The sequence below is a fragment of the Chaetodon auriga genome, chromosome 18 (assembly GCF_051107435.1).
Source record: "Chaetodon auriga isolate fChaAug3 chromosome 18, fChaAug3.hap1, whole genome shotgun sequence".
In the NCBI taxonomy this organism is placed as follows: domain Eukaryota; kingdom Metazoa; phylum Chordata; class Actinopteri; order Chaetodontiformes; family Chaetodontidae; genus Chaetodon; species Chaetodon auriga.
In genome coordinates this window covers 13,178,325-13,204,260 of record NC_135091.1, presented here as the reverse complement: position 1 = coordinate 13,204,260, position 25,936 = coordinate 13,178,325, and the positions used below count along the sequence as shown (strand labels likewise).

Below are 25,936 nucleotides of genomic sequence, written 5' to 3'. Positions count from 1 at the left end.
ATCTGATGGTGTTTCAGTTTCACCAAACAAACCCCCAGCAGATATGGCATCATGCCACTTGTCCATCTGCTGACTCTTTTATGACTGTACACCACCAGTTATATTGAACTTTGCAATATGGATGTTCAAGATCTCTCTGCACTAATGAGTACTTTGGCTCTGAGCGAACACTCTCCTATTGGATTTGTCCAAAAGCAAATGGGAACAGTGACAGATTCATGCGTCTGAGGGCTGAGATCCATCCTGGCCATTTTCAACATTACACTTCTTTCAGGTTCACTGGATTCAGACCCGAGTTTAAAACAAGAGAAATACTCTGCTGAATTTCCCATTTCTTAAGTTTAAAGGACATAATATTCCAGTTTAGATTTTTAGGAAGAATTTCGGATAATGTATGAACTTTACAGCCCATGATAGATTTTCTCTATCACACAATTCTTCACATAGAGTACAGTAAATATTATGTCAGTATGACTCACTGCACGAATGTGTACATTATCAACTGACGTGAAGTTAAGGAGGTACAACTCTTTTTTTTGCCAGAGCAAGTAACAGTTTGACAGTTTCTATTAACAGACATCAGTCATTTCTGAATTCGTGCCCAGAATTAAAATTGAGGGTTACTCACATAATAGAGAACGTGTCTTTGTAATGTGATTGCTGGTGGAGGGATTGAGAGTCACATTGATGTAGATTGATTGTAGCTTTCTTTCTTCAGACTGAGGACAAATGCCGCAGTGGGTGATTAAATCCAGGCCCTTTGCTTGGACGCTTCTGGGGCGGATTTTCCAAGAGCAAGGGACTTGGCGCCGGGGATCCTGTGTATTTTCCACCCTGATCTCTGCTTGGCAGAGGCCTAAATAATAAAGCTCTTTTTACTGAGCAGCCCGGGGATCCCTGTGTACAAACACAAGTCCTGCCCGCCCCCCCACCTCTGCTGTTTTAACACGACCCGCCGCGATGGGGGTTTACCTCACACCCCACTCAGCTCCTGTCCTGCAGTTGTCTGAAAGTCAGCCCCCACTCTGACACACTCATACACTCACATACTGGTGTCAAGCCAATGTGGTCTTGAGGTAAGTGCAGAATGTAAGACTTGATCAGTGAACACGGGACCAAGCAACTAACATCTAAACCAAATCTTACGGAGAAAAATCATGGAAAAAGCCGCAGATGTGAGGGAGTGAAGCTCATTTTCACTGCCGCGCACATTATACCCATACCTACACTTCTCTGCCATACCACATATGTTTTTGTGTTTCGACTGTTATTTTTAATTGCATCATGGAGTGCAGCAGGGTGTGAGTCCAGTACGATCACGGAAATGTGGCAAGCGGTGATGAAACGTCCATTCATGCGGCCACGCATGGATGTGTGTTTATTTAACTACTGTGCAGGTTAATCTGGGTCCTCAAAGCCTGGTGCTGTGTGCTGGTGCCAAGGCTCACAAACCTTCTGCACTCTGATCAGCCTGCCAGCTTTGAAACCTGAAGCGTGCAGAGAAACGTCCCCCAAAAGCTACGGCCCGGGCCTCTCCTGCTCAGAAGAAATATCTAAAGGTAAATCAAGTTTTTTTTTTTTTCTGCAACCTATTGCATGAATAGGTTGTTTGTCATTAAGTGTGCGCTGTACCGTCCTGTATGTCCTACAGTGCTGTTGGTCATTACAATGTGTCACTGACAGGATTTGGTAGCACCTTTACCTCCACATGCTCATAAACCATTTAATGGAGATCCAGTCTCTGAGTGGCTGTGTAGGCGGAGGAGAGCACTCCAAAAGCCAAAACAGTAGCTCGGCAGTGGGGGAAAAATTAAGTGATTTTTCCATTTTTACCGGCTGAGCCATTTTTCCCATGAACAATAAAATGAAAACAACACATAGGCCTCGGGGGAACACTGGAAGAAATTAGTCCCCAACTGCAGTAGCTAATCAACACAGCCACAACACACACCGTGACGCCCTTTTTGTGTGACAGAATTGAAGGCGAATGCAAGCGTGGCACCCAAAGTTTTGGTGTTGTAATCATGGTAAACCACATGAAGCTCTCCATGACATAAAGTTATTTAAAATGTTAGATAATTGAAGAGGAGGGATGTTTAACGAGACTGAGAAAAAAAACAGATTTAATGAGTGTCAAAGTAGTTTTGACGAGGGCGGTCTGCATGAAATCTAAATCATCTTTATGAGACTGAGATGTAATATGACAATCTTTACAGGTCTGTACGCAAAAGAAGAAGAGATGTGGTTTCATCCTGTTCTTTTTTTTTCTGCCCCACCTGAAATCTTCCGCACGCTACAATCATCAGCAAAACCCAAGAACATTTGTTATTTGTATGTTGAGAATAGAAAACCAAACCCTAATTTTCCTGTTTGGTATTTCAAGCATTCATTCTCTCACGACTGGAGGAAACCACACACACACAGACACACACACACACACACAAAAAGAAGTGTGACTGAGCTAATAAAATGAGAGAAGGCTTTATCTTCTGTGGAGTGAGGAAGAAGGAAACACTGGTACCAAGCACAGCTCCTCTGGCGCCGAGCCAGCGTTGAATATCAAGATTCAGTTTACAGTTTGAGTTCACAGCAGCACCTCCCTTCTCTGCAGTCCATCTGTGAGTGAGTTATATTTCTCCAGAATGCGCGTGGATGAGGTGCTCGTTCAGCGGCCTCTCCAAAATACACCGAGTGGCCATCTGTGTATGACAAAGTCTTCACCTCACTTACTTGTATTTCACCTTCAGTCCTAGTAATGCTTTCATCTCCCCTCTCTGTTCTTTGCAGTTGTTTTGATATCCTCCTTGTCAGCTAGACCTCCTGTTTCTGTTTTTCTCATCTCTGTAAAAAAAAAAAGCAAAAAAAAAAAGCCTTTATCTTTTTCTCCTTTTCCCGCCCATGTGTCTGTGCTCGGGTGCACACAGCTCCCTCTTTACTACTGTGTGCTGTACGTGGCCAGCACCATCAATCTCTCTGCTGTTTGAACAGTCAACACAAACAGGAGGCGCTGCGTCATGCTGTGTTCACGTCAGCCTCCTCCCTCCGCATTTCTCCCTCCAGTTCATGCCTTATGGGTCTGATGGCTATCTGCACTCCTACAATAACTAGCAGTGTTATTGGCAAACTGATGGTTTACTTGGAGCCTCTAACCAGTTGTGAGAAGGCCTACAATCTAGTTGTCCTCCCACCTCTCTAGACAAACTTAATGTTGTAATTTTAGCTGTGTATTTTAGGTTTTGGGTTTGTGGGCGCAGGACGGATCACGGTGTGGATCGTTGATAATATCTGTGGAGCGCCAGCGGGCAGATAGGATCAGCCACCCTCAGGGCGATGACGTGTGTGACCATGGTACAGCAGCATTGCAGGATATATCATCAGACCGTGGATCCTCACAGAGGACTATTCAGTATTTGTGCTCACGGGCAGCGCGCCATGACAGTGAGGTACACCATCACCCATCCATGTGGTAATGCTGGTCGTACTTTCAGTCTGCCACATTACCATTCCCGCAAGGCAGTGTGTACCCATGTGCAGGAGAGGGCGATGTGATGATATATAGTGTTAGATGATACACTACAAAATTAGCTATTCTGTAGAAGAATGGTCTGACATTACGGGAATTACTCCGAGTCGATTTCATGCCAAGACTTAAATTAGAGGAGTGATACCAGTCTCATGCCTGAGCTTTAACGATGGAGCTTGAGCCAGGAGGCGATTAGCTTAGCTTAGCATAAAGACTGGAGGGGGAAATGTGTAGCCAGGCTCTGAGTACAGCTTAAAAATGCACCTACCAGTACCTCTAAAGCTCGTTGCTTAAGACGATTGTTTAATACGTACACAAACAGAAATGCAAAAACGACACTTTGTGGTTTTGACTTCCCAGAGAGCACAGAGCTCTGCAGACAGATAAACTATTGTTCACCAAGAAATAGTTACACTACATAACTCCCTCTAAAACCACTAATTAGTGTTAATTAGTGAGCTTTAGAGGTGTTGGCTGGCAGATTTTTTTTCACCTTTGGACACTTTCTCCACTTCCAGCTTAGTTAGTCGTCTTCTGGGTTTAGCTCCATCTGAACGCAGAAAACACAGAGCAGTATCGACCTTCTCTCCAACTCTCAGCAAGACAGAGAAATGTCAAACCCTTTCTTCAAGTCAAGTTTGTTTAAAATGCAGATATGCCCATGATATTAGGCCATTTCGGGCAATGCTGCAAATCGATCACTATGATTTCTTAGCAAACTTAATAGCAAACTTTTTGGACGTGTGATAAATTACATTGATTTTTTTTTCAGGCATTTAAACCATTCTTTAATTCCCAACTAATTATTTAATGTATGAATAGTTTCTCAGTTGGATTTCAAGAGAATGTGACACCATATATCATATCGTGATATGAAATTTTACCTGTGACAGCAGGAGACAGTGTGTGTTTTCGTCTGAGCAAATGAAGACGTGCTGCCATCCAACAAAATCTGTTTAAATAAATGTGAGGAAGGGAGGGAAAAAAGGTTTAATCCTCCCTCACACATTCATCTGCCTTTATCTGCACTAGGAGACACACTTGTTTCAAAGCAGAAAAATCAAGGAGCCAAAGAAGCAAAAGCTCTCAGAAAGAACCAAGTGACCTAACTTTTTTTTTTTTTACATGTACAGTAAGTTCTTCCATGCAGCTCTGAAATGTCATATGTATACAAGGGGCCTTATTCAAACATCCATCTCCACGTGTGGGTGGGCAGGCCGTCAGCGAGCTTGAGGTCACACCCTGCTCGTCCTCGTACTTTTGTGACCTTCCTGTCTCCAGTTCATATATTCCACATTAATAAAGGTCATAAAAAGAAGGAAACTCCGCTGTGTGGCATGCAGTATAAATAGTGTTGACACAACAAATGACTAAAAGGGGCAGTGTTGCTGGGGTATGATGTCAGCCTTGTACCTTCTCGATAAAATCAAGCAGAAATCTCTTCCTTCTCTTCTGAGCTAAAGTGTTTAAATAATAAAAGTAGCATCTGATGATGATGTGGTTAGATAAGAGTGAAGAGAGTGATACTTTTATGTCATCCTCTCAGCTGGATTTTGCATTATTGGATAGTATTTCCAGGGATCTATGTGCTAATGAACCTGTAGTAGCAGGAAAAAGTCATGACAGAAACTTTAACAACCAATCTATGCCAAGGATCAGTCATTAGAGAACAATGAGATCATCAGGGAATCAGTCAAATGGGAGCTGCTCTCTGAGCACTGGCCTGAAGTCAGGATGATCTCATAACAGAGCTGCTTGGAGGCAACTTTATCTCTATTTATGCCAACAAGATGTTTAATGCGGTCATTTATTCAGACCGAGAGTTTAGATCAGCAAATCTCAGCTTTTTTCATTCTACTCTGTGTCCTCAAGTTGATTAAATCACAATAAACACTATTGGGACACTCGGATCACAAACTCAGCTTTTTACTTTAGTTCTTCTTCTTCTTCTTCTTCTTCTTCTTCTTCTTCTTCTTCTTAACTCCTCTGCTCCTTTCTTAAATCCTTCTGGGCCTTCTGGTTCACTACAGGAGTCAGTGTTTGTATGCAGCAATGCTACCACCATGTGGCCAACAGGGGTACATACAATCCTCTTTTTAATTATATATTATTGAAATAAAATGACCCACAGGTGTGATTCAGATCCTTTACTGAAGCGAAAGTGCCAACACGTCCATGCAAAAGTAATCCATTACAAGTAAAAGTCCTGCGTTCGAAAGTATTTTACTGTTGTAGTTCAAACTACCTCATAAACAGCTAGTTTTATCCCAGTGATTCTAACTTCGGGGTCTGGCCCCTCCAAAGGGTCACAATAAATCTAAGGGGCCATGAGATCTTTTTGTGAAATATGGGATGCTCTTTGAGCCTCAGACAATTATTTAAATGAGATCGTCTGAGAGACTCAGAGGGGAAATGAGCTGCCAACAACATCAGCAACCCACGACAAGGGGCCCCGAGTAGATACTGCTCCTCTGTGAGGGTTCAATTCTTTTAGGGTTATTATATTTTTCAAATGTAAAATCTGTATCTATGAAATCAACATAATCTATAGATAAATATAGCGGGGAAAAGGACGGCATTTCTCTGTCAGATGTAATGACTGAAATGTGATCCACACCCGCTGGCCAGTTTATCTGTTCTTTATGGAACAAGAGAAACAGACAGTTGAAGCTACAGACTACTCCTATAAAACCTGCATGTACCCTTATCTTGGGATCAGTATGTCTTGTTGTTATAAGCTGAGAGATAACTGCAGCGTGTGCAAAGATCTGACCTGCTGAAACATAACGCATGTATCATAAAACATGTCCGATATTGTAATCAGCCGTTATCAGTGTCGTGATAACAGAGTGATAAAAGTCTGTATCTCATTCAGTGTAGTATGTCTCTGATCCCGGCTTGTCTTGGGTGTTGCGCAGCTTTCAGTCAGTCTCATCATGAGATATCAGGAATGTAAAGCATGACACCAAAAGAAGAAAATAAACTTCATACAACAGTTTTATTTCATGTTAAATAAGTAAACATGAACGGTGTGTCATCAGTATTTTATATTTTAGGGTATTTCTATTGTGAACTGCCATGCATTAGAGACCATTAATATGCTGCTGCTGTATAAATTATTTCAGTCTTAAAGATCTTCTATCAAAATCGTTCATAAAAACATGGATCGTGTATTTACATGGATAGCTGTATGCAATGACAACATTAGTGTTCATAGCATTCATACGATACATGATCAACTGTACACTTTTAAAATACTGACCGCTAGACGTACTGAGGTACAAACATGTCACAGATTTGTCTTGCAGATTTAGTGAGAGCTTTTAATTTACACTTCCAGACATAAAAAAATATTTCTCACCAGTGAATTTTTAGGCTCAGACGTGTGTATTAAATATCAGATTTAATTCAACATTTTAGCTTTTTTCTCTTTTTTTCTCTTTTTATAAATAGTTAACACAACACTGTACATCTAACTCTTCTTTGAAGGGAAGTGGGTCTAAAGATGTCCAGACTTCCTGTGTGGCTCTATCTCAGTTCAGTACAGTTACAGGATGGGGGTCATGGTCATTTTTATGTTAGTGTGTGTGTCTAAAACTTGGCTTCTCTGACGATGGAAGGTTCAGCCAGGCTCTCACTGGGGCTGTCAGATGGTTCCTATTGATAAAAACAGGCATGTTAAACCAACAGTTTTATGAATTCCGCGTAGAGGTTGTGTTTGTCTGTGGATTTTGGCTTCATCCTAAACAGTCTTTATCAAAAAACAGGGACCTAAAACATATAAACCAAACACGTGTTCAGCTAGACATCACAGGACACTATTTCCTGTCATGTCTTATGTAACTACCGTACATGTCTACAGTCTTTTGTTTCAGCTTAATGATTGACAAGCAAAATACTTTTAATTTGAAGGATACTCTCTGTGATTGGACCAAAATGATCTAAGGAGATATGACACGACATATTTATTGACTTCTTCAAATTCATTCAGTTCTTGATGAAAAATGGCCCATAACCACAGCAAGTCACATCAACAGGCCTTTTTTGCTGCGGACATTTTGACTTGCCACAGTAGAAAGAGCACAGGTGTTACTAATAACATGAACCCTGGCAGTCATTTAATGACAGCGTGACAGTGAGCCAGCATGCACAATTGATTTGCTTCCAGTTCACAGTCCATCAAGGATGAGTGTACAGCGAGGTGGGTAGAAAACACCTTGTCCCAATGTCATGGACATTTTCAGTATTTATAAATCAAACAACTTGCTGGAAACAAGTAAAATGACTGTTTACAGATGAATTTGTCTGTGACTTGCATTTCCAAAAAATGGCATCTAATAGCAGTGATAATGCTAACAGACTACAAAAAAGTTAGCTCTTCAGGTAGCCAGAGATGACCTGTATGTGTCCCAAATCATATCAACACGCAGACAGAAGCCCCCCTCACATCAGTAACATTAAAATAAAAAATGTTGTAGCTGTTTCCTCAAAATATAAGCCACAGGATACATAATCATCTTTCAAAAGCCTGTGATATACACGGGCAAAGCTTCACTCATAATAACACACGTCTACACAGGATCATTGAAAGAGGCTCTGTACACTTGACTGTTTAAAACAATCAGTTCAACCATGTGATTCATTTCCCATCCAAAGCCATCGGTGTGTACAGCTAGAGCCTCTTCATAAAACAGCCCTAAACACACACTAAGAGTGTGAGCTGTCAACAGGAATTTGATTTATTACAAAACAACACATAAACAAGACTAGTTTCAGCAATAAAACTGTTTCACTAGTTTCAAGTTGGTCACCTATCCACACAGACAGCAGTGATCCAGGCACACACATTTTCTTTTTATCATTATGTGGCTACTGTCAAATACATATGAGGTGCATATTCTGTGATGGGGTTAATTATTGCGTGAGCTGATTTAAATTATGTACAGTAGCTGAGTTCAATTCAGTTGGAATTGCTACAGATGGAGAAAATCACATTTTTTCATTTTTTGATTGGCAGAAACAGTGACAGTGGAAGGATGTGCAGCAGGTGTGGGTGATTATCGACAGTGTGTGATTGCTCTGTGCTCCTACCTTTACGCATCTGTGTGTTGAGCTAAGATTTGAGCAGATTTTTTTTTGTGGCAGCAGAAAGGTTTATTGATCAGGCTTGAAAGGGAGGATTCCGCGGCTCGGCGGAGATTAGCACCGTGGCTCCGTAGTCCTGTCTGGACATCTGCCTCTCCGCCTAAAACAACAGCTACTGATCACTTCTCATCAGGCGTTTCAGTCTCCAGTCTGGGATGAAGTTGCTGCAACAGAATCTGCTCTGACAGGCAGTTTTCCAATTCACCCAATGATTTCTTGCTTAAATTTAAGAAAGTGAATCTTGAACTCTCACTATATGTTAGCAGTGAATGTGAGACATTTGACCGCTGATTTCCTGTCAGCATTCATCAGCAACTTCACCAAAGAGCTTGGAGACCCACCCAAGCATCAATAAGGAAGATTTTGTCCATTCAAATATTCTCTTCATGTTGCTAATTTGTCTCTTTGTGCCTTCGTGGTCTTTTCATTCAAACAACCTGTGAAAAGCAACCTGCTACTAAAGGATGGCAAGTTATAAAGCAGTGAACATCGGTACTATGCAGACAAATTCAACAAGTTCTAAGATATTTGTCACTTAATATATTTCTTAACATGCAAGCAGATGCTTACATGGTGTCCACATTTTACAGCATGCAGACACCTTAGATGAAAACAGCACAACATGCAGCAGAGACGGTGAAGCTGTAGGGTCAAATTCAGCAATATGTTACAGAAGATTAGTACAGACATGGAGGCCAATTCAAGACAACAGCAAAAATAGACACAAAGGGAGCAGGGACTAAGTTATTTCTGGAGCAGCACAGGACATACATGTGACTTCGACTGCATGCCTTCCATGCAAACAAATAAAACTCGGGCCTTTTTCACAACACACACTTTGACTTGTCATAGTAGGAAAAGCTCAGTTCTATTCAAATGCCTCGGTCAGCTGTGGCGGTGACAGTACACCAGGACCCTGAAAGTGAAGCAGCTAAATGGAAGTCAGCCGTCATTAATTTAATTATTGACACCTGTGCTTTTCCTGCTGCGACATGTCAAAATGTCCTCTGTGGAAAAGGCCCGTTCCGCATTATACTAGCACCACTACAGTGTGTCCTCAACAAAGCCTAACTTTATTTTCTGAAGCTTTAACACTTACTTCTGCTTTGGCCAACCGGTTTGCATTCTGTCTCCGCAGATCAGACCTTATTAAGCCTGCAGGGGCATACAGACACAGAACAGCAAAAGCATGCATGAAATGATGACACATAACTTGTTTCACAAAGCAACAAAAGAACGAAAATTATTTTAGGTCCATCCTCCTGCTTTAAATACATCTTGAAGGCATATATGCAGATTAATGTTAGGTTTAGTAGCACAGGTGTACGACATGGTGTAATATAGTCGACTGTCCAGTAGATGGCTCCTCTGTACAGACACTTTACGACCATGACCCTGGCTGTACTGAAGTATAGTACACTTTGTATTTCACAAGACTGTGTTGCAACAAATGCAAGAAAATACAGTAATTCAAGCTGGAGTCATGAATCCTCACTGACCCTCAAACTGAAATTATGAAAACAGCTTGACGGCAACTTAATCATTAACCCTCGATTTCCACTCAGGGAGAATGTTTCACAACAAGTTTGAACCTTTCTCACTGAATATATCACAGATTATTACATATTATATAATTTTATGCACTGCATTTTGATGGCAGCTTGAAAAAAGACTCCAGAATATGACAGATCAAAGAAGTGGGATCTCAGTTTCTGTTTTTTTTTTTCTTTTGCAAACTGGCACGATGCCCTCAACAAGAAGTCCACTCATACGTCTAAATGCTGAGTAAGTTAGAAAAGACAGTGAGTCAGTCTGTAATTTATGAGAAGAAAAGTCTTACTAAATAATCTTGCAGTGTTTTCTTAGCATGCATGAGTTTTGTGCTTCAGTGGATAAAGCATTCTTAAAAAGTTATTCATTGCTCATAAACACTTCAATGGACCATGCAAATGGCTCTAAGTGACTTTGCATCGACAGGCTTCTCACCTCTACCACCTGAAAACAAACTACTGTGTCAGAATCCAATGCATTTCTGACAGTGTGTCGATTACCTTCTGAGTGATGCAAAAGTTTCCATTACTCAGTCAATGAACAACAAAATGTTTACCGCTCCACCCTCCGACTTGTTTTTCTAGAAACTTAGCGCTTAATGACAAACAGTCACTTTTGAGTGAGGAGGACGGAGCACAGACATGCCTGTGTTTACGCGCTGTCTTTTCCCAAACTTGAAAAGGATTTCCAAGAAGTCTAAACCCTGAGCAGGAAGCAAATACCTTTTTTTTTTTTTGTAAAGTATATGAAACAATAAAAACACATTTCATTGTGATGGATCATAACAACCCCGACAGAGTCCTCAAAGTTATAATGTGGCCACGGTGTACATAGTTGAAATTCAACATTTTCCCATAGGAACACGAATAAACTCATAACAGAAAGAGTGTCAGACAAAGACAATTCTTCTACACTGCTATATGCGTCATAAAACCAGTAGCTTGCTATGACTCTGTGCAGGATGCGTTTCACAGTCACACGGGTCTTACCTGTCATTATTGTGCCGATGAGAAGAAAGACGCAGAGGAAGATGTTTCCTGCTAGTGTGCCGAAACTGTCGATGATCTTCCCCTGGCAGATGGTGAATATAATGCCAAACACCTGTGCATGCGGAACATGCAATCATTAGGAATACAGCTGGTGCCCCCCCTTCCCCATACACACACACACACAAGCATCCTCACAGCCACAACAACAACAACAACAACAACAACAACAACAACAAAAAGCAAAACATATGTGCTTACCCTCACTTCCATCTCAGGCCTGTAAGAAGCTAAGGCCTGTCAGGAGTGGCATCAGTATACCTGCAGCCTAAAATGCTGCATTCAAGGGACTCCTGCAGTACAGTGGTGCCAGTACCTGCAACTAGCTATCCATTCACGAAGCTCTATCCATTCACGAAGCTCTATCCATTCACGAAGCTCTAACCATTCACGAAGCTCTAACCATTCACGAAGCTCTTTTGCAATCACTGCTTACACAAAGATTGTAAACAGTAGCAGCGTCATATGGCTGCTCGGAAACGCAAATATCAGTACGTCCTACAGGGCTCATGCTGTAAATTGCAGCTTGCATGTTGTAAATTTGGTGAACAGGGCCTCAAGTGTACAAGGAACAAACAAATGGACAGATTGTGCATACTGTTCCTCTTAATTGCATTACTGTCATGTGTTTGAATATATGCTCACAGGTCTTCTTGGAAACCTGCGTTAGTAAGAGAACGTGAATGACTTTCCTTTTTCTGCACAACCAGTATTTGTTGACATTTGTTGTCACGTTATCTTTGCTGACCCTACAGGTCACTGAGCTGTACCTGTGCTGAACAGTTGAGGAGTCCTGACGACGTTCCCTCTGACTCTGGGTACGTCAGTTCGACTGCAAACTCAAAGCCCAGCGGCAGGTAGCCTGTCATGAAGAACCTGAACACACACACATTAAACACTTTTAAGCCACAAACTTTCTAATTTGATCTACATTTCAATAATACAGCGTGGATTTAGCATGTGTGGGATTGGCTCTGTACAGCGATGTGTTTTATCACACAGACCTGGCCTCTCCCTCTTCATAATGCCTCACAAGTGAATGAAAACTTTGAACCCACTAAATGGGAAAGTCCTCTCAGGGATTTAAGACTAACGCCCTCGTCTATGGCTTAATGATGATAAAAAAGGAAAAACAGGTTTGCAAAGCCAAACATTGACACCAGATGATTTTCTCACTCAATAGCAACAAGTCGACCTTCCACTGAAGTGACAACAAGTGAAACTCAATTCTTACATGGCAACAGCAGCAAAACACCTCAGCCTGAGTCAGTCCGCGCTGTATTTCCAGGCACTTTTCTCAGCTGCCAATAAATGTGCTTCGATAACAAGAACACAGAGCAGAACACATGATGCTTTCGTGCTGTTGCTTTCTCTTTACATGGAATCCATAATGTGCATCAATAGTTCGTTCAGGGATCAGCTAATGATGCATAGAAGAATTGAACCTGTTATTAAAAAGAGAATTTTTTAGATACTACAGTGGAGAAAAATGCTTCAGACAGTGGTTGTACACACTGGGGGAAAAAAGGACCTTCATCAGTTGAATACCAGGAATTCCAGCAGGAATGTGACAAATGAAGCTTTCTGGGAGTTTTCCTGACGGTTCAGCCTGAGTCATGTCCATGATGAACACTGTCTCACATGCATGTGTGCCTGTATGGTATATCATGTAGGTGTGCCCTCACAGAACAGGAGAACACAATCTGGAAGACCAATCTGTGCTACTGAAGAGGTGTAATGATTCCACAACAGCCGCGTAAAGGTTAAAACTGAATGTAAGATTTACTGCTGGATCTGGTAAAAGATCTGGTTTAATTCCAAAGGAGGAGAGAAACACACTATATGTACCCTTTTAGATCATTTTCACCTATAAAGTCATCTGTTGAAGATGTGGCCTCTACTATGTTTTTCCTCTCCAGTCATCAGGATGCATGTATACCTCTGCTCCATATACCCTGAGTCCAAATGAGTCAGTGTGTACAAAGGTAAGACCTTACCTCAGGTCCTGCTGTGTGTAGGGTGTACCAGTGAATGCTTATCAAGCCACTGTCTCAAGCTGAATAAACACGGCAGTAAATTATTGTGCGAAGGTCAACAGAAGATTTGCACTTGGAAAAATTATCATAACAGAATTCAGTGGAAGGAGACATTTCTGTATGAGAAATGTGCCAATAGTTAAAGCTTAAAATGTGATATTACTGAACTCACACCAGCTGAGAGTCATACACTCAAGCAAAATCATTGAATTATTTTACCTGTGATTGTTTCACATAGATGTATTTTATTTCATATTTCAATTGTCTTAATTTATCTATCGTGTGTGTCTTTTTTTTATTAGCTAGCTGTAGCACTGCCTTTCGTTCATTAGTGCATCTCTTTGTTGAGGTCTTTTGTAATTGACTTGATGTCAGTGTAAATGAGAGACACCCCTCAATGATCTCTTGAATATAAGTAAAGTTTTGAATGAATGGATAAATGAAAGTACCCAAGAGCTCCAGCGGTGATGAAGACAACCCAGAGGTGTCCCAGACTGAGTGTAGAAGCATAGACTATCATCCCCACCAGAGACATGAAGTAGACCGCCAGGGTCGTCTGCCTGGAAGAGGAGAGAAAAACAAAGCACTGAACGTTACAGTGGTTATTATCGTAAGGTCAGAGTATTGAATGCAACCGTTAGCTGGTGAGCATGGGTGTAAACAGAGAAGTTTTTAAAAAACTGCCTTTTCAGATGTTTTATGATGGAAGGAAATGCATTTGACACGTTTGTTAGACGTCAAGGAAACACTCAAAGTGTTTCGATGAATAACACTGTAAACACAACTTTTGTTTGCTTACAGAAAAACTCCACAGGGCGCCTTTAAAATTCACCAAATAATTACTGATACTTGCTGAACGATGACTGTGAGATGTGTTTGGAGAGAATACACAAAGGCATAATTTCCTTTTTCCTTTTCAGCACTTTGCTGATTAAAAACAAATGTAATTAATAAATCTACAGCATATTAAAGAGTATTTGAAAGAACAATATATCTTAGCAATTTAAATATTACAGAATAGGATTTGTGATAATATCATATGAGAGTAATTCAAATGTGTGGATTCAACAACAACAACAACAAAGCCAGGTGGGGCTGCATGTATGTCACAAACACACTCCCCCATTTGCAAAACAATGAGACGGCTAGGGGGCATGAGTGAAGCCCCTCACATGGTGGACACTGCTGTCACTACACAGCCAGAGGACCCCTGAAGCAGGAGTGAGAGGTCAGAAAGCTCACTGTTAGAGCAGCATGCTGCACCTGGATAAACAGACACAGAGCCCCAACAGCCAACACATAAACACCAAACAAGATCTGCAGACAGATGAGGAGCCGAGTGCCAATAAACAGAAATACAGATCAAACAAAAGCCAATCGGTCATATGATTCCATCTCTGCGCAGCTCTTTCACTTACTTGTAGGTTTTAGTTTTGTCCAGCCAGATGCCGCAGATCAGGGAGCCGACCATGCCCGCAATAACAATGGTGAGGCCAATCCTCCCGGCGTTCACCTCTTCTCCCTGAAGGGTCAAGTGAGACAGGATTAGTGACCTTAGTGACCTGGCATACCACAAAAGGCAGGGCAGGTTCAGAGAAAGCAGACATCATTCCGAACAAGCGATGTGAGTCACATCGATGTTTTCTGCACACCTGCGAGTGATGGACAGTAAAATGAAAAGCTTCAAAAAGCATCTCGTTCCTCCATAGATTCAGTCTACTTGCATGAGATTGTGTTAGTTTGTCCTACAGCAAACTGAAACTCAAGAGTAAAAAAAAAAAAAAAAAATGAAATGAATGAATGATTGAATGAATGAATGAATGCTGTGTCCAGTGAAAACTGGATTCACTGGTGTCAAATCTGTTACCACAGAGCAGTTTATTGATATGTTCTGGGTATTAAAGCTGCCAATATGAGGAGTGTAGTTGCAATGAAAATACAAAACCTGAAGCAGTTTTTAACTCCTGTCATCTCAGGCTGTGGGAGTGTAATAAGGGTTTATGGATAACAGGTATAATTGGAGGTCAACACAGGGGAAGCAGTAAGGAAAACACTCTTTCATACAGCATGTACATATATGCGTATAGAGACACTGCAGGCAGAACTTACAGGGTAATGCTCGATGATCATGCGGTTCAGCAGGGTGCCAACAGCATAGAAACAACCCACGTTCAAACCTGTGAGTTGGGAGATATTGTCAAACACAGTCTGCACACCGCAAAGGCCAAAAATATCTTTCAGGAAACTTTTCACAATGTCAAGGAAGCACTGAGCAAACTTCCTTTAGCAAAACATGAAATATTGCAGTGTGAGCCGTCAAAGGGTTTTGGTCTTCAGTTGTGTCAAATGAACCTAATCGGGCTGGTTTCCTAAACAGAGAGCTGTCTGTCCCAAAGGATTTCTATAAAAGGATAAAAGGTCTGCAACGACCGGACAGAGGTTTTAGGTAAAGTCACAACTCAGACTTAAATATTCCTGCGACTGTTAACAAATTGTTAAGAGAAGAAATCTGAGGGTGCAAAATGTAAAAATAACAATTAATATATTGCTTTATTTTATAATTTTTGGAAACATTGCTGTGTAAATGAGTCTAGACAACTGGACATTCAGGACCAGCAGCAACAGCTAAACAGACAGGAACAGGTGAAGCTGCAGCCTGCAGAATGATCGCAGGTAAACCTGAAACCAAGTGGACTCTGCATAGTTATCTTAACTTATCTTTGGACAAACCAAAGATCACACGCAGGAAGACAGAAGGACAGAGGGACACGCGCTAATAATAGTTAGGTGAATTGTGCCACATAAAGTGAAATGGGGAGGTCAAGCAAGGTGAATGTGTTTCTTAAAATTGCTCACAGCTGTGTCACATAGTTGCTTTCTTTGAAAAATTGAGCAGATGCCATGGAAACTAACTCGATGTCCATGACTGCACCGCTCTCTAAACGCCACATCATTGTTAAACATTGTCAGAGCATAAATAAACTTTGAACTTCCCATATTCAAGCTGTCCCACATCTCTCTGAGCTTTTGAGTAACTGATGACTTGCGTGCATTCAATGATAAGATAAACTTTAGAGGTTCATCTTATCATTGGATCTCAGAGGTTTTCCTCATAGTAACATAGCTATCATCCAGGAGGATCACTGACTGCTGGAGGATATCTGAACATGTTGCGCTGGACATTTTGATCTTAACTGTAACTGCGAATTTAATTTCTTCACTTTCTCAAGCTGCATTTATTAAAACAACCTCTAACATCGAAGTTTTTTTTACAACCATTCCCTGCTTTAAATGAATTTTAAAGCACTGTTTGACATAATCTGCAAAAGGGTTTAATACATAGTACTTTGTAGAATAGTGATGACCAACCATAAGTGATGATGAGGAGGATGAAGGGCCTGTTGCGGAGCAGCCTGAGGATGGAGGCGGTGTAGGAGTACTGCTCTGATGGAATGCTACGAGCCGTGGCCTGGGCCTGAGTCGGAGGAAGTTCAGGACGCTCCTGGAAGACTAACACACAGAGACCAAAATCAGAGTTAGACACAGTCTGTGATGTTTGCTCTAACTTTGTTTCTTTTACTGAAGGGGAACTTTAAGGAGAACACTGGGTCTATTAGGGTTTAATGGGCAAAAGCAGCAGAAGCTACCGATTGGACATTATGTTTCTCCTCTTTACACTTTCCAAATGTCCACTGCATGCATGTCTGAGGGGCGCATTTCATACAGTATTTTCCTGAACAGCTGCAAGGGTTTCATGTGGAATGGGGCACAACCGGGCACAGTCGGACAGGTCCACACACGAACAGCATGCTTAACGCACGTCCACACAGCGCAAGATGTAGATATCCTTAAATTCTCTATTCTGGAGGACAGACAGCCAGACTCTGAGCCAGAGGACGCTCGGTCATCCTTTGGGGTGATAACTGTGATGTGACCTGTTTCAGTCGGTCTTTCTCCTGGGTGAGAGCATGTGCCCTCAGGCCTCATAGGGAAACACAGATGTCTGTCTTTGTGGTTCTTGGAGTAGAGCCAGCCTTCGCTCCCCCAAGCAAAGCTGACTTGAGGGTTTGTGTTCAGTAACCAGTTCTCACTAATCCTGTGAAACGAGCCCGAGATGGCTGCTCTGACAATGCATGAAGAAATGTAAATGGCCTCACTGCATTTTACATAGTTCATTGTTACACAAAGGAAACTCAAAGTTGTGTTTAAATCGTCTTTGGAGTGCCCATACAGACAACTTGTAAAACAATTTGTGCATGCTAATTTTCCCTTAACACCCCCAGGGATTCCCCTTATTCATTCACTCACGTTGGGTCTTAATGCAGACCCTCTTTGTGGTTAACTTGGTTGTGGTTAACCGGCTGACGATCTGTTTAGAGGAAAGCTGCAGCCAAACTTTTTGCACACAGTTTATGCAAATCCTGGGACTTTGTCTGCCCTGCTGACTCACAGGCCTGTAGCAGGGCTACAGATGGCCCAGCCAGCAGGACAACCCTCACACATGGCATCTTGCATGTATGTGTGAGGGAGTGCTCTGTGTGTGAGTATATGTGTCATATCATGAAACTACTGTGGCCAACTGGTGTGAATTATCTTGCTCGAGTAACCGAGAGCAGCTACAGTCACATCCCTTTCCCAGCCCCATCCACTGCATGACAGAAGGCGGAGGAGAGTCTGTGTGCCCTGAGCACAATAAGAGCCCTGATCAAATCTGAAGCATTGATGAGCAAATTGAGAATCTTCCTTTATCTCTAGTATATCTACCTTTTAGGCGGACTGAAAGATATCACTCAGCACAGGATGAAGGGCCACGAGTAGTTCAAAAGGTAAGAAATAAGAAAAGATCTGCTACAATACAATTTACTCAATTTTTCCAATCCTTAGTTTTTTTCTTGTGAAATACTGTTTAGTTTCACCTTTTCATGCATTTAAAATTAATCAAATGAAAAGGTCTGTGTGGGAAAATCCCCCTATGATTAAGGCCACAACTCATAGTCATGTTCAGCGGGATTAGCTTTGAGTGAATAGTTTGACACTGAAAATATAATTATTGTTTGGTTTCTTGACAGAAGTTAGATGAGATACTGTAGATACCTGTCTCATGTCTGTAAAATGTAGCTACAGCCAGGAAGTAGTTAGATTATCTGAGCATAAACACTGGAAATGGGGGGAACAGCTCGCTTGGCTCTGTAAAAAGCTAAAACAAGTGTGCCTCTTAGCATCTCTACAGCTCACCAATTAACACATTTGTTAATACGAAGAAAAACTGACATGAGGTCACTGCGTCTGGCCGATTATAGTCGATCACATGATTCCTGAATAAAACACAGGAGTAACAGTTAGTGAGCTTGGAGGAGCTGGCAGGTGGGTTTTGTGACCTTTGGATAGAGCGAGGCTCACTGTTACCTGTTGTTTCCAGTTTTCATGCTAAGCTTAGATAACCATCTCGCGGCTGTAGCTTCATGCTTACTGCACAGACATGAGAGAGTGGAATCAAACTCGTCTTAGCATATTTCCCAAAATGTTGAACTATTCTTTTAAGGAGTGGTTATAAAAAATGGCAAAACCACTGAAACAAATAAGGAACTGGGCTTATAAACAAATGCACACGGCACCCAACTAGTGGAACGAGCAGAATGAGCTGAAGTCTGCATTTAAAGGTGCTTTATTAACAACAGGAGACTACAGTGAAACACAGCTCGGTCAGTCTGAACGTTGTACTTGCTGCTACTATGGAATGCCTTCACAAGCATCCTTTTGTGCTTCTGAATGCAGAGCGCTTACGAGCGCCCCTGCCTTCCCCCTGGCCTGCAGGACAAGAGCTTTTTCATCCAACTTGTTCCTTCTCTCTGACAAGTACCCAGCCCAGTGTTCTCTACGGAGGTAGCACATACTTACTTCATTGCTTGCTTTTGTATTCTGACTGACCATGTCTGTTGTTGATGTCCCTCCTCTGTATATGACATAGAGTATTTTTCTAGTTTCTCCACAATAAAAATAGAAAAACTGATGTGATTGCTACATGTGAGGTGCTAAATGTGCTATTCATGATGTCACCTTGAGACCATCTACATGGGAAAAGTAGGAAAAAGGCAAAGGCGGTCAAAATGTGTGAGTAGCAGATTCAAAATAGCGACTAAGCATTTTTCCTGACCACTCATATCCTGTCTGTCATGTGAGGTAACGCCACTTCCTTCAACCAGAGATCACAGCTCTTCTATTCCTAATGAATCCAGATCTAGCATTTACGTTACAAAGCAGTATGCTGAAGCGCTTTTGTGTCCATTCCCGTGACATTTCTCCTGACCTTACTTGTACCACAATAGTATCTTTTTGTCAATCTCCCATCCAGGGAAGTTTTTGTGTTGGTGCGAGCATGCAGCTCAGCACTTTTCTCCTCCACTGAATGGTGCTTCTTGTCAGAGAGTAAGTCTGCTGTAAATTAAAACCATCGTCAACTGAATAAGAAAATCCCATTGGCCTGAGTGAAAAAGGCAGAGACATGAAGAAGTCTGAGTGTGTTTCTGAGGGAAAGGAGTTTTTGTGACTGAGGTGATGACACACCTTGAAATTATCCATTTCTCTCACTTGACTGCATCATTGAACACTTGACCTCTTCATCCATTCACAAAAAAAGTCATTGGTTGCACGGTACAGTAAAATCAGTTTTAAACTTGCATTTAAATGCAGTTAATCTACATTTTATGTAAATTCAAAAACTGCCGAAACTGCAAAAAAACATATTAGCCTCCAAGGTGTGTAGCCATGCAGAAAGTTTCAGTTTTATCTGCAGAGGTTTTCTAAAACTTATTTTGAGCTGCACAAAGTATCGAGAAATTACATTAAAAAAATGTACAATGCCACCTCGTTACCCCAGAAACAACATCCATTTTCATCTGCCATCATCATCGCTGCATGACAAATCTTACCAAAGACAACAAGGATGAAGAGCAAAGTAGCCACTCCTGCTGTGATGTAGAACATGATGCTGATGTGGTGAGCCAGCTCGTCCATGTCGTCCACGTTGGGCACCAGGATCGGAGGCACGAGGAACCCGATGGCGATGCCCAGCTGCAAGACAGTGAACACATACGACACAAGTTAAAGATAAAGCTCAGATGTGAATACACTGAGCGCCACATTACTGTTTTCCAAGTCAAATCAAGGTGGCTGAAAAACAGAAAAGTTTTGCTTTTAACGCTGTTTATGGTTTTTTCCTAAAGCTCATCAATACTGACTGAATGGTACCACAACATGTGCATTTAGAAGCTATCATTGCTTGTTTTAACACCATTTAAAGTGTATATTATAGTAATTTAATATTATCTATTGGTTAAAATGTAAATGTAATCACTTTTAAGACTCTTTAAAGGTAAAATGGGAACAGTGTTATCGACAGTACATGACATAAAGCTGGCTCACATCTTGCTTGTTAAATCTAGACTATTAAATTAAACGATTTTAACCACCAACTGATTGTTATTTTCAACCCCACTCTCCTACAACAACACTGAAATTTGAAAATTGAATTATTGTTAAATCGGGCTGCTATATGACGATGATTTAACAGCATCTATGTCATCTGAATAACACAGAACTTCATTCCTGGGAAAGAGCATTTTTACATTTAAACAGCTAAACGGACAAAGTTTAACAAGGAGGTTTCAGCGAGCAGTTGCCACAGCTTTCTCGGGACTCGCACCAGGACACTAGAAGTCTTATGTGTCTCTGGCATCCAGTGCAGCCCTGCATAATATACAGACTGCTGTCAGACAGCCCAGCTATGTGGACCCTGCTGCAGGAGAAGAAATGAAATGGTGACCAATTAGACATTCAGACAAACCTGGTTCCCAAGAACTCCTATGGAACACGCAGTGGAAACCTCTTTATCTCCAAACCACACTGAGGCAAGGTAAGAAGGGATACCGAGGACAAACACGGTGGCTACTGAGCACACAAACTGGCCGAAAAAGGTGACTGGGAACATATTGGGACTGGCACTACCAATTTTTATCCAAGCACCAATGCAGTTAAAGGCTGACCCAACGAGGACAACGTCCCGGATTCCCCTGTTGTCCAGGAGCCACAGGACGGGCAGAATAAGTGGGATGTAAGTGAGCAGGTAGATCATGGACAACCAGTCAATGGCCAGAGAGTCAATGTTGTAGAAGCGCATGAATATGTTGCTAATAATGCCGTACTGAAGCCACATGAAGGAATTGCTGGCTGAGACGGCGCTGAAGAGAAACAGCATGAGCCAGCGACGGTGGTAAAGTTTGGTCCCAGGCTTGGGGGCCCGCTCTGCCTGGTCACCGTTTAAAGCCTCAGCGTCTAACCGTGACCCAATGGAGATGGCTCTGCCTAAAGGTCCTGGACTCCACTGAAGCGAAGCGAGGCCCGGAGCGCGATTCTTTGCAGCCTTGGACCACAGCCACTCCTCAGCATCGAGTTCAGAATTTTCATGGTTGCCTTTCAAGGTATTGTTTTGTGGCATTTTAACCGTCCCGTGGTGGGCCCCTGGAACGTGAGAGGTGAGAGGTCTTCAAATTTCAGAGCTTGCGTCCTGAACAGCTTGCTGTCCTGAGTGCAAACTGCCTGTTGGAGAAAGATGCTTTTCTCAGAGAAGCCAGAGAGTGAGCACAGCTGGAGTTGTCCATGCACAACTCGCTGCACATATCCTCAGCCCCGTCATGTGATGTTAATATAGGAAATCTTCCAATTCGACGTAAACCACTCCTACCAACTCAGACCTTGTTTTACCTCTTTACTTAACTCTACAAATAAACCCGATGAACCCAGAAAACAATTAACAGACATATTTTTCTGTTGAACTTTAATTAAGTCTCTTGTGAAGGCTGACTCATTTGAATGTGGAGGCTTTTTGGTACAACAGGTTAATATTTCCAAGTCTGTTATTGATCACCTACAGATACCTGTACTGTTAAAGATAACACCTAGAACAGGACATTCCTGAAAAGAATGTGATTACATAATTTAGGCTTAAAATGTAGATTTTGCCATAGATTTTTTGTTTGCTTTATGTTTGAAAAATATAACTTTTTTTACTGACTGTGCTTGAAATAGCTACTTTTCATGCCTTTGACGATAAGAGGAAATAAGGGAACATCAACGTGGCAGTCAAGCCTGCAATGTGGTGTCATTGAGATATGACTTGTATTCCATTGAAGGCTGTGATAAGATGAAACACCCTGATAAGAAGGCAGATTGGATGCAATAAAATAAACTATTACAACCAAATTGATGCCTAAGTTGCACAGACGCAAGAAGTCCAGACAAGTCAATTATCAAACGACAGAGAAATGCTGCTGATGTGAGGAAAACAAACTTTGATACCTCCACTGGCTCCTGCAGGTGTCAGCAGGAATAGTGTGATGGAAGGTTTGAAGAGCAAAGCATCAAATACACAAAGGTTGCAAGTTGAAACCAGGCGATCTGTCAGAAAGCTGGCAAATGTTTGCTCTTACTACAGCTCTTGCTGTTGTTTACGCACAGCACATTTTCCACTCTAAGTGATGACTTTTTACTGACATTTACTTGGAGTTGATGCACTGAAAGTTGACTCAAGTGTTGTTTGTTCAGAATCTGAAAGTGTTAAACCGAAGTTGACCTGCACACTCTTATTCTCTTAGTCTCTTATTTGGCTGCTTGTGGATTTTAAAATGCCCTTCTGCTCCTGATTTAGATAAACAGAATGCAACACGAGCACATTAACAGTGTTTTTTTATATATGTGTGTGCACTAAGGCTGTTAAAAGTATTGATACTTTGAGACTTTCTCAATATCACGTGTTTAAAACAACACTCTGTTAATTATATCAAGGGTATTGAAAGTAACAGAGCTTAAAAAAAAAAAGCTGGGATACTATTTATATTATTACAAATGTGTTGGTATGTGTTCAGTGGCTTTCTCCAGACCAGCAATGTGTGTAGGTTTTTAATAAAAAAAAAAACCCAACATCCTATTTTGTGAGACTAGCACTTTTTTCTTCTTGTGGTATCGAGTATTGACTTCTTTATAATAATCTTGAATAGAAGTTCAAAATAATGGTACCATGACATCATTAGTGTGGACATGTGACCATCACTAGTCACAGACAGAGATCCAGCAAACAGTTTCACGGGAAGTGTTCTCTAACTTCTCTAAAAGCTTTGCCAGAAGACCTGAAAGCATCCAAACTCACAACTTATAGACTTACTTTAATCAATGAAGCGCTGACATTATGGTAAAAGTAGATTAATTTTTGCTACTTTTATTATTTCCTGTTCATTTAGAACAGGCTCATCTGCATTCAATTTAAATTCGTCCTTTGTTGATTTACACAATTTTGAATCCTTCATTCGTTTGTGTCTTTTCATACAACTTATTAATACATAATACACCCATTCTATGGTTACTATTGTGGCCATGGCTGAGGGCAAGCAGAGAAAGGTATGTTTAAGAGAGGATGTTTTCTGTAAATATGAGCCTTTTAGGGACACGGAGTCTCATGCACGTGTTTCATGCTGATTAATAATAAGAAGCTTTACGTTTCGTCTGTGTAGAGAGATACAATACCTCCATAAAAGGCCTTATATAAATCAGGCCACATTGAGGTTGTTATTATAGTTGTAAATGTAAATGTCTCTTGCATGCCTATCCACTGTGTATTTACTGCCATTCATTCTGTCACATACTCAGCAGACAGTGTTGTGGCTTTAACGCACAGTAGGTGCACTGAACGCGCGTAATTACGCACACGTGCCAAAGAGATCGAGGGATGTTTTCCATGTATTAACCCAATGCATTTAGTTTAAATAAGTAATCCAGTAGGTAAAGAGCTACCGTGACCTAATTACTGACTAGAGGAAAGTCGGTGCGTCACGGTCTACCTGATTCCCGAAGACTCCGATGGAGCAGGCGGTGGACACTTCCTCTGAACCGAACCACACCGACGCGATCCTCGACGGCATTCCGAGGATGAACACCTGCGCACACGAGCAGGAGAACTGCCCCAGGAAGGTGACTCCGAACAGGTCGGGTCTGGCGCTGGCCACCTTGATCCATGTCCCTGCACAGTTGAGCGCAGTGGCCACCAGCGCGATGATCCGGAGCCCCTTCTTATCCAGCAGCCAGGTCACCGGGAAGATGAAGGGAATGTAAGTCAGCATGTAGATCATGGACATCCAGTCTATGGTGAAGGCGTCCACATTGTAAAACTTCATGAAAATGTTGCTGATGATGCCGTACTGTATCCACTGGTAGGAGTTACACAGTGAATACGAGCTGAACAGGAGGACAATCATCCAGCGCCGCTTGTACAGACGGGTGGGTCGCGGCGCTCCTTGACCGTCCAGCTGACACTGATCGTCGGCGCACTGCGCCACGTCAGCCGCGTCCGGCTTGACATGGTTCTCCAAGTCCGCCTTGGTCTGATCCTCGTTTAGTGTCGCCGCTCCTAACGCTTGTTTCTCGCCCATATTAAACGAGTCTCCTCGGTATACTCATGGAGTTCAAAGTGTTCACTCCACTGTGGCTTAAAATACCGCAAACTAAACTTAAAGTGGCTGAAAGCCCTGTTTCATTGGTGAACACTAAACATTCAGCGCGTCACGGTAACGACAGATAGGCCTATAACATCATGTTTTCAGCTAAAAGGAGAAGTTCAGTCTAAACACATGTTTCAGTCTGATCAGTTCATAAGCAACAGTGGCGGCTCTGCAACTCTCGGGTCCATGAATTCATTTCCTTCCCCGGTTCAGCGGCCGAACTCACGCTCAAAGCTTGTTCGACTTCACTGAGCGACAGATAATTTCATGAATGAATATGATCCTTTCTTTCAGCTCGAGTTTCCCGAGTGTTAACACGTGTGGGTGCGCCGGCGGTGACCCTCCACCCGGACCTAAAAACCGCTTTGGGATATTGAAACGAGTCGGTCAACACAGGACACAGGGCGGAGTTTCATGCGCCGTTCTTTGTGTTCTTAGAACAGCTTGCAGCGCTGGAATATCCCCATGTGATAGTTCGTTATGTTCAGAATTATCTGAGATTTCTTGTCTGATAAGTCTGTTCTGGGATGTGCGAAAAATGTTCTTTATAAATACATTACTACAACTTTTCTTCTTAGTCTAAAAACATTAATAGATCATGTGTTTTGTCCTCTAGCATAATAATAAGTAAATGGTTCCAAGAAGGGTGAATGACATGAAAGCCTCTGTTGTGTTCAAGGACGACAGTTAACCCATACCCAAACAGCACAGAAGGATTATTTTTGTGCTTTATGTGCAGTAACTTCATCTCTCATAGTGGTGAACAGTGCCATCTAGGGACTCCCTCATTGAAGAAATAAGACATGAAGGCGGTTTGTCTCCTGTCCCCAGTTAAAAGCACCAGGTCAGACTTTACACTCTGCATGGAGGCATGAATAAGAACCCTCTGGAGGTCAGAAACGATCACCTAAAAGGCATCACATTTAATAAATATCTTTGCTGGGTCTTCTCACACACCAGCAGTATAACCCGTACACAAGTCAAGACCCCTTTGAATGCCCACTCTTCACTACCAGCCGATTCTTTTTGGTACATCGAGGCCTTTTTTGAGAATCTCGACTTTACATTCTTGTTTGTCCACAATCAAAT

General features: G+C 41.9%; 1 protein-coding gene across 4 annotated transcripts; it reads right to left on the bottom strand.

Annotated features, from left to right (window-relative positions):
- Positions 1-6,503: 6,503 nt before the first annotated feature.
- flvcr2b (FLVCR choline and putative heme transporter 2b) lies at positions 6,504-25,219 on the bottom strand. 4 transcript variants are annotated; one of them, XR_013078551.1, is made up of 11 exons: positions 24,191-25,219; positions 20,231-20,372; positions 16,671-16,811; positions 15,411-15,478; positions 14,720-14,823; positions 13,751-13,861; positions 12,036-12,141; positions 11,209-11,320; positions 9,768-9,823; positions 8,615-8,768; positions 6,504-7,180 (listed from the first exon to the last, which is right to left on the bottom strand). XR_013078551.1 is itself a non-coding variant. In XM_076757101.1 (10 exons), the coding sequence occupies exons 1-10, from the start codon at positions 24,776-24,778 to the stop codon at positions 7,115-7,117; spliced, it is 1,494 nt and encodes a 497-aa protein (XP_076613216.1). In that variant the 5' UTR covers positions 24,779-25,214; the 3' UTR covers positions 6,504-7,114. The 4 variants fall into 4 exon arrangements, 2 of the variants coding, with proteins under 2 accessions (XP_076613216.1, XP_076613215.1); XR_013078550.1 differs by lacking the exon at positions 24,191-25,219 and adding an exon at positions 21,145-21,876 and having other exon boundaries at positions 6,505-7,180; XM_076757101.1 differs by lacking the exon at positions 8,615-8,768 and having other exon boundaries at positions 24,191-25,214.
- Positions 25,220-25,936: the final 717 nt, after the last annotated feature.

Excerpts from the sequence above, each read along its gene's own strand:
- flvcr2b (XM_076757100.1), bottom strand. The coding sequence starts at position 21,795 with ATGCCACAAAACAATACCTTGAAAGGCAACCATGAAAATTCTGAACTC. Across the intron at positions 20,373-21,144 it reads TAGGAGTTCTTGGGAACCAG|CTGGGCATCGCCATCGGGTT; the intron begins GTTTGTCTGAAT and ends ACTGTCTTGCAG. Across the intron at positions 15,479-16,670 it reads CCTCCTCATCATCACTTATG|GTTTGAACGTGGGTTGTTTC; the intron begins GTTGGTCATCAC and ends CCCAACTCACAG.